We start from the raw sequence: 7,656 nt of genomic DNA, 5'->3' as shown, positions 1-7,656 counted from the left end.
ACGCAGATGCACCTCTATATGAATGGATTGTATTTTTATGTTTGTTTGTTTGTTTTTTTAATTTTTTAGTCATTTTATAATTTGTTTAACAGTATAAGTGGTGGCTTGTAAGTCATTAAATAGACACCCAAGGTGTGATTTATATTATTAGATTATCTTTACTTTAAAGCCATATTTAATATGATTATATCTTACAGCTTCCTAGGATTTATTTGCGTTTGTTGAGGAAAAATATCGATGTATCTGGGATCGATTTCGATGTTCTGCGCTCTACTGGTTGTGCCTAAGAAGCGGGATTGGGTGCCATATCTGCTATCGGTATGTTAGCTATTGTTTTGAACCGCTGACAGGCTGTATTTTATAGTTTTCTGCTGGATTTGTGAAGCACTAAAAGTCGCAAATGTGTGACCATTTTAAATGAGACATAGGTAAGCTAGCATACGAAGCATTTCTACACCGAAAGCTCAACTGTCAGAGTATGCAACAAAGAAAACCTGTGGGGGAAAATAGTTTTCACCGAGCAGCACCACCACTGCCGCCTGCATTGCTGAAACATGGCCGAGCGAGCTAACAAAGGCAAACTCAGGGGACGTTTATCATTGTCGAGAACCAAAAAGACGGACAATGTTGTTAAAGTTGGCACTGCTGCCAGGGGTGCCACCACAAGTCCAATCACGTCGTTCTTCTCCAGCAAGCCTCCACCTAAGCTGGCCTGTCCCCTGTGTGGCCAGCTGGTACCGAGATTCAAGATCAATGAGCATATTGATCTGCAATGTCAGAACTTTGAGAGAGGAGACAGCACTGTCGGCTCAGCAAGTAATAGTGTTATCTCAAGCACTCAGCTGTCACCCAGAAGGAGTCTCCCAGAGTCTCCCGCGGTGGATCGAAAAGTGGAAGAAGCGGGTGAAAAAGGCAAAGAGACCAAAACAAGCCCTTATTTCAAAAAGAATAACTTACAGCAGGCACCACGGGAAATAAACAGCAAGACTGTGGTCAGGACCATTGACCTTGGAAGTCTTTCTTCTAAATTATCTAGAAAATTTCATAAGGCACCTGAAAGGAAAGAGACAGTGGACGAACTTGATGAGACACTGAATAGCTCACAGAAAGAAAATCTTCTGATTCATTGTTTAGAAGACAAAAAAGAGGACCTGCCAGTCAGATCAACCAGTGTTGTCTGTGTAGCAGCAGTGGAAGATCCATCACATTCAGAAAAACAACATAAATTTGAAAACAAAGCATCTAAATCTGATACTGTCCAAAAACAAGTTACTCCAAAGCCACACTCTTCTCCCTCCAAACCAGCAAACAACTCACAACAGGCACCACGGGAAATAAACAGCAAGACTGTGGTCAGGACCATTGACCAGGAAAGTCTCTCTTCCAAATTATCTGGAAATTTTCATAAGGCATCTGAGAGGAAAGAGACAGTGGATGAACTTGATGAGACACTGAATAGCTCACAGAAGGAGAATCTTCTGATTCAGAGTTTAGAAGATGAAAAAGAAGGTATGACACGCCGGTCCACCAGTGTCACCTTTGCAGCAACAGTACAAGACCCATCACATTCAAAAAAACAACATAAATTTGAAAACAAAGCATCTAAATCTGATACTGTTCAAAAACAAGTTGCTCCAAAGCCACACTCTTCTCCCTCCAAACCAGCAAAACGAAAAAGTAAATCTTCCACTAGTAAGGCAGCTAGCTTTAAAAAGAAAGCCAAGCTGGAGAAGAAGTCCTCTGAAGGTAAAGCTGGAACAACTGATCTGGATCAGCATGAAACTGTAGTAGCGTTATCTGCTTGTGACCAACCTTTGAATTTAGAGGAAACGTGTGAGGAAAAGGTTGCGGTTGTCAGTGATGATTTACTCCCAGTGTTTAGTGCCGATAGCATCACAAGTGAGCAGAGCTCGACTACGGCTTCGCCGCACCTTCCCTACTACCTCAGGAACTTCAAAACTGTACTACACGCTGTGCTGGAGAATGAGGATGACAGAGAGTTGTTCAACCAAGATGATTTGTCCTTTATACGTGCATTTGAAAATCTGTCAGGTATGTTAAAATATTATTCAATAGTTATTCTAAAAACTGTGAAAATCTGGCTTTATTGTTCACATGTATTCTCTCTCTTGAAGTCATGGGACAGAAGTTGTATGTGAGGCTTTTTCAGAGGAAACTGAAGTGGCTCCAAGTAAATAAGCTGGATTATGAAGAGATATGCAGCGATCTTGGACCCATTTCACAGGAACTGGTTCAAAGTGGTTTTCTGGAGACAGGTAAATGTGTAAAAAATTTAATGTCTCCTTTTGTTACTGTCATTTTGTTACCGTTCGATATTCATGTTTTTCCAATTATGTTATTAATATGACTGCACTGATCACATTTAGCTATTATGTTGGCATCATGTTAATGGTTGAAGCTAGGAAATACAGTAAAATGTTTGGAATAAACATCAAATTACATCAATGAAGAAACATCACCAAATTTTCTCTAATAATGTCCACGTCTGGTGTTTTTACCTCTCAAAGAGAATGACCTTGAAGACTTGGGTGAGGCTCTGGATCTCCTGCCGGCTCCTGAACTCAAAGCTTTGGCTAAGACTTTCCACCTGGGCAATTCAGCGACCCAAAAGCAGCAGGTAGTGGACGGGCTGCTCCGCCTTAGCAAGCAAAAGTCTCTTTTCACTCTGACCACTGCACAAAACAGTGTCGGAGCAGTGATTCTTAAACGGTAAGATAATTATTTACGTTATGTTTTTTTAGTACCAGTATTGCAGTGGTGGTCACACCCCATCCTGTCTTTAAAGGGCTAAGCAGCTTGCAGGTTCCTGTGTCCGTCTCTGTCGGGGTCCTCGGGCTGTCTTCTCTCGTGTTCTCCTGCTCTTCTCTCTGACGGACACCATGGAAGAAGAGGAGATGGCAGCTGGAGGACAGAGCCAGCTTTATACCATCCTTTTGGTAAACTCAGGTCGTCTGGCCTTCCCAGACTATACAGTACAGCGTGTAGCCAAGGTTTTTCAGGATAGAGAGGACCTTATCAGGTAAGGTTCTACCAAAAGATCTATAATGACTTTCTTATGTTTTATCAAGCAGGATAGGCACAAATAAGTACTAATAATGGCATGCATCACACCAGATATGAAGCTTCCATGCGAGCACTGCAAGAGGTGATCCTGGCTATGCAGGGTGGTCAGTGGGAGACGGCCATGGAGCTCTATGCTGCAGCCAAAAGTCAATGGCTAGTGCTGAAGAAAAACAATGACCTCAGGTGCAAAATCATAAACATTTGCTTCAGTGTTTCCAAAAACAGTCAGTTGTGACTGATAACAATATGATTTGTTTGCAGTCATCAGGAAAAGCTGCCTGTATTTCTGCGCTGCTTCACTGCAGGATGGGCTTACACTCGAATTTTATCCAGAGGGGTCGAGATTTTGCAAAGGCTCCGTCGCTATGAGGTTTCTGAACCTGTCCATTCACCGCGAAACACAAATTAAAGTGCTTGTTCATGTCATTGTTGTTGAAGATCTCATGGGTCTTCTGTTCATGTTACAGGAAGCAGTTGAAGAGCTGCGGTCTTTGCTGTTGCAGTCCGTTTACTGTCCTGACAGCCGCGGGCGATGGTGGGACAGACTGGCACTAAACCTTCACCAGCACCTCAAAAGTCACGAGCAAGTCTGCACCCTTCTCTGTTCTCATTCACGTCCTACTGAGACAGTCTGATTTAATTTTTTGTCAGATGTCTTGTGTTAATCTTTCAATTGTTGGACTGTGTTCTTTACCTTCAGGCTATCTGTGCTATTAGAGATGGGCTGTCAGACCCTTTGGTGCGTACAGGACATAAACTCGCGCTGCATCACAGAGCTGTTAGAATGAAAGAGTCTGCCAGCTGCAAGAAGTACCGCCTGCAACTGAGAGACCTGCCCACTGTCCAAGTACAAGATGTCAAGCATGTATGTTTTTCACAGTGTCAGTGTGTGGGTTTCAAAACGGAACAGCTTAGTTTTTTAGCTCACCTAAAAGATGCTTTTGTGTGTGTCTGTGTGTTTGTTTGTTTGTTTGTTGTTACATCTGACTGCAGGTGACTATTCGAGGACAGCTGTTTCCTCATGAGGGAGGCATGGGAAAGTCTAAATTTCTTTTACCAGCAAATGAAGAGGGCGCTCATTCCACTGTAATATGCTCTGTAGAGGAGCTGTCCTTGGCGCATTACAGACAGCAAGGTTTTGACCAAGGTAAACAACTTTTTTTCTCCTGTAAGAATGTATAGATACAAACAGAAACAGTAGGGTTTTTTTGTTTTTTCTTTTGTTTTGTTTAAGTATTATTATTATTATTATTATCAGGGATCCATGGAGAGGGTTCAACATTCTCAACACTGTTTGCTCTCCTGCTGTGGGACATCATTTTCATGGACAGTATTCCAGATGTCTTCCGAAACCCATACCAGGTAAAGAAAGGTCTATACGTGTTTATCTGAATATGTATGAAACTCTAGAGCTCACGTTTGTTTTCCCTTACAGACGTGTCCGCTGGATTTTTACACCGACTGCTTTTATGAAAACAGAAAGGATGCAATCGACTCTCGTGTCCAGTTACTTTGTGAGGCATCTGTGGAAACTCTGCAAAATATGTTGGAAGATGTCTGGAATTCCCAGGAGGGAAAAGTCTGTTCGTTGGTGAGCTGGGAACGTTTCTCATCCCTTCAGCAAGCGCAGGTACTTAAGGTTTTAAAAGTACATGTTGAGTGCTGTCAGTATACGGTGTTTCTCACATCATGTGTCAGCGCAGTGGGGCAGATGAGGACACATTTTCCTCAAACACACTCTAATAATTGTCTCACCTCATTACCAAGTTTGGAGCATCCTTCATTGACAGATTAGCACGTAGACTCTTGCTTTGGAGCCATGCTGGTGTAATACATTTAGAATGGGGTTTGAAACTTTCTTGTGAAGCATTCAATGAATCTGTATGAACTGATAATAGAAAAATAAGAAACAAGAAAAGGTCAGTAAACATGCCCTTGTCCTGGATTTTTTTTTGATGGCGTTGCTGGCATCCAGTTGAAGAAGACCATGTGTTTTTTTTTCTTTGTACTGTTTTCATTGTTTTTTGGGGGGGGGGGATTGTAAGTTTCTACATTTCTTACTGTAGGTACCAACATGATACTGATGTGCAATTAGATGCTGATTTTCTTTTCTTTTTTCTCTCCCCAGTCTCTTGTTGCATGCCTGGGTGGAGCCTTTCTAGGTGGAGTAATAGCACGAATGGCAAAAGACTACAGGCACTGCCGTGGAGGTTTGCCCGATCTTGTGGTGTGGAACAGCTCAAACAACAGCTACAAGGTGAGATCACCTGCCATCCTGGCTTGTTTTGTTCTCTGTTTTTTATGGAATCAGGAGATTTTTGGTGCCCAGTAGTTTAAACTCTTGTGATGTCATGTGATTGTAGCTGGTGGAGGTGAAGGGGCCCAATGACCGACTGTCTCACAAGCAACAGATCTGGCTGGATGAGCTGCAGAAACTTGGGGCCGATGTGGAGGTGTGTCACGTGACTGCTACTGGAGCCAGAGGAGCTCGTCTGGAATAAACGGACACAGAGAAATTGACTGATAAGACTTGTGCTGCTAATTAATCAGACTGCAGTCAAAAAGAAAACATCCGCAATCGGATATGCTGGAAAAAAAACATCCTGTTTGATCAACCTATAGAGAATGGTGTAAATCTTGATTTCAAAATCTATAAAATTTCACCTTTCTATGTAGGAGGAGGTTAATGTGCTTTGTTTTGTATGGCATTATCATCTGGTCTTCAACAGGAAGTCGTGCACTATGTGATGAGGATCATCGTTAACAGCTTCCAGGATCAAAAATTGCAACTGATGCATGACAGTAAATAGATCCAGCCACTACACTAATATAATGGTGTTTCCTTTTTGGGACATCCTGTAATCACAGGATTGTGTGTTGCCATGCAACCAAGACTCACATTTTCTTGGCTGCTTGTAAATTACATGACAGCTCTATGAGTTTGTTATGCAATTAAACACTGTGATATTATGCCTATAAATAAGCTTTTTGCCAGTAAGCATTGGGTAATCAAAGATATCAGCTGGGTGCAAAAGAAGAAGTCATAGGGCTACTTTTAATCAGAGTATTTTAGGGCAGAACTGAAGGAAATTTTTAGCCAGCCCAAAAAAATCTGCTTCCTTTTTAAATGCTGTATAAAAAAATAATAATAAAGAAAGAAAAAAATCTTGAAACAGATTTTCTGTTAATAAGCTAAGACTCTGCCTCAGCATGTTCATTTCAAACTTTAACATTGCCGTAAATCAGTTATTAACAATAAAAGTGTATCATAGTTGATAAACTACCCCTCCACAGTGGCTCCGTACCCTACCAAGAAAAGTGGTCATGCTTAATGCCGTGTACAGTCATCCTCCCAAAGGCCCATTATTTCTTTTTTAAATTATCAGTCAATCTGTGGTTTGCTTTCTCTATTAACCTAGTAAGTGTTCAGTCTGAATTGGTTCCCTGATGCTAAGATGACAAAATCGTATTACTGGTATGATGTGACTCAGTCACTTTACTGTAAGACTCATCTCAGAACAAGAACACTGAGGAAAAAACACCACCACTGACAGATGACTCTACATCAGGTATGAGAAGAGTCCGTGAATCCAGAATAATCTGGATCAGTGATATTTTATTGAGAACATAAAGACAATCATGAGTTTTTAAATATTTCAGTTTGATATAAAGTTGTGAAGATAAGACAAAATTTCCAACTTTTCCCATCATTCAGTGACGAAGAATGTATCAGAAATCCCTTTATCCAGATCTGGATTAAGTCAAATTTGGGCCAACTCCCACTTCTGATTTTTAAGAAATCGAGTAAATTCATCCATAACAAACAAATAAGCTGAACCAAAATACAGAGGTAATAAAGTGAATCTTTTCTAAGGTTAAACAGGCTTAGGACACACTGTTTAAACTGAGTGTTGTGAAGCAACATACGTTTTTGGCAGTTTATGAGAATTTATAAAGTATGCCAAACCTATAACCACAAAATAAAAAAGAATAATAGATGGATAAATGTTAATTTTAATGTTTTTTTATTTCAATTTGATAATTGTAAAAGAAATTATTCCAACCTGTCCAAACAGGTTTTGAGTAATGCTGCTAACACCCAGACAAACCAACCACAACCTCCTCGGTGGAAGTAAAGGTAAGCACTTAATGATCAAAACTAGAGGCCAAAAAAGTGTTTTCACTATTTTGTAGCATAAACAGTGAATTTGTTATCTAATGTTCATGTTTCAGCTCTTTGAAATTTGTAAGTAAATTAATAAATTAAGTTTATTTATTAAGCTCTTTTCACAGTCATAAAGCACTGTACAGCATAAAATAGTAAAGGAAATAAAAATATTAAGTGCCAAAAAACAGGTAGTTACAAACAAAACAAAACAAACAAAAAAAGTTTTGATACATGCTCAATCATCCAGGTAAGAAAACCCTAAAGTTGTTTCTGTTCATCTGTACATCTGCCAATTTAATGATCAAGAAACTGACCTCACAGCCCATTGTTCATCATTGGTGCTAGTTTCAGTCATTGTGCAAAGGTGATGTTTATAAGGCTAAGGAAACACCACTCAGCCGAGA

At 40.3% G+C, this 7,656-nt stretch overlaps 1 protein-coding gene across 1 annotated transcript; it reads left to right on the top strand.

The window, feature by feature from the left end:
• The first annotated feature begins 271 nt into the window (after positions 1 to 271).
• fan1 (FANCD2 and FANCI associated nuclease 1) lies at positions 272 to 6,616 on the top strand. The gene is made up of 13 exons (XM_005929182.3): positions 272 to 2,052; positions 2,136 to 2,276; positions 2,529 to 2,730; positions 2,807 to 3,040; positions 3,136 to 3,267; positions 3,346 to 3,454; positions 3,552 to 3,671; positions 3,785 to 3,949; positions 4,078 to 4,231; positions 4,343 to 4,446; positions 4,520 to 4,714; positions 5,213 to 5,341; positions 5,448 to 6,616. Exons 1-13 carry the CDS (start codon positions 555 to 557, stop codon positions 5,583 to 5,585), a joined length of 3,321 nt encoding a protein of 1,106 aa, XP_005929244.1. The 5' UTR covers positions 272 to 554; the 3' UTR covers positions 5,586 to 6,616.
• Positions 6,617 to 7,656: the final 1,040 nt, after the last annotated feature.

This window comes from Haplochromis burtoni, unplaced genomic scaffold (genome assembly GCF_018398535.1).
Source record: "Haplochromis burtoni strain Fernald_Lab_line unplaced genomic scaffold, NCSU_Asbu1 Contig_77, whole genome shotgun sequence".
In the NCBI taxonomy this organism is placed as follows: domain Eukaryota; kingdom Metazoa; phylum Chordata; class Actinopteri; order Cichliformes; family Cichlidae; genus Haplochromis; species Haplochromis burtoni.
This window is presented reverse-complemented; position numbering and strand designations above follow the sequence as displayed.

What these genes read in the sequence shown, in the direction of transcription:
- fan1 (XM_005929182.3), top strand. Translation starts at nt 555, where the DNA reads ATGGCCGAGCGAGCTAACAAAGGCAAACTCAGGGGACGTTTATCATTG. An exon ending in AAGTGGTTTTCTGGAGACAG is followed by an intron (nt 2,277 to 2,528) that starts GTAAATGTGTAA and finishes TACCTCTCAAAG; the next exon opens with AGAATGACCTTGAAGACTTG. An exon ending in ACCTCAAAAGTCACGAGCAA is followed by an intron (nt 3,672 to 3,784) that starts GTCTGCACCCTT and finishes CTTTACCTTCAG; the next exon opens with GCTATCTGTGCTATTAGAGA.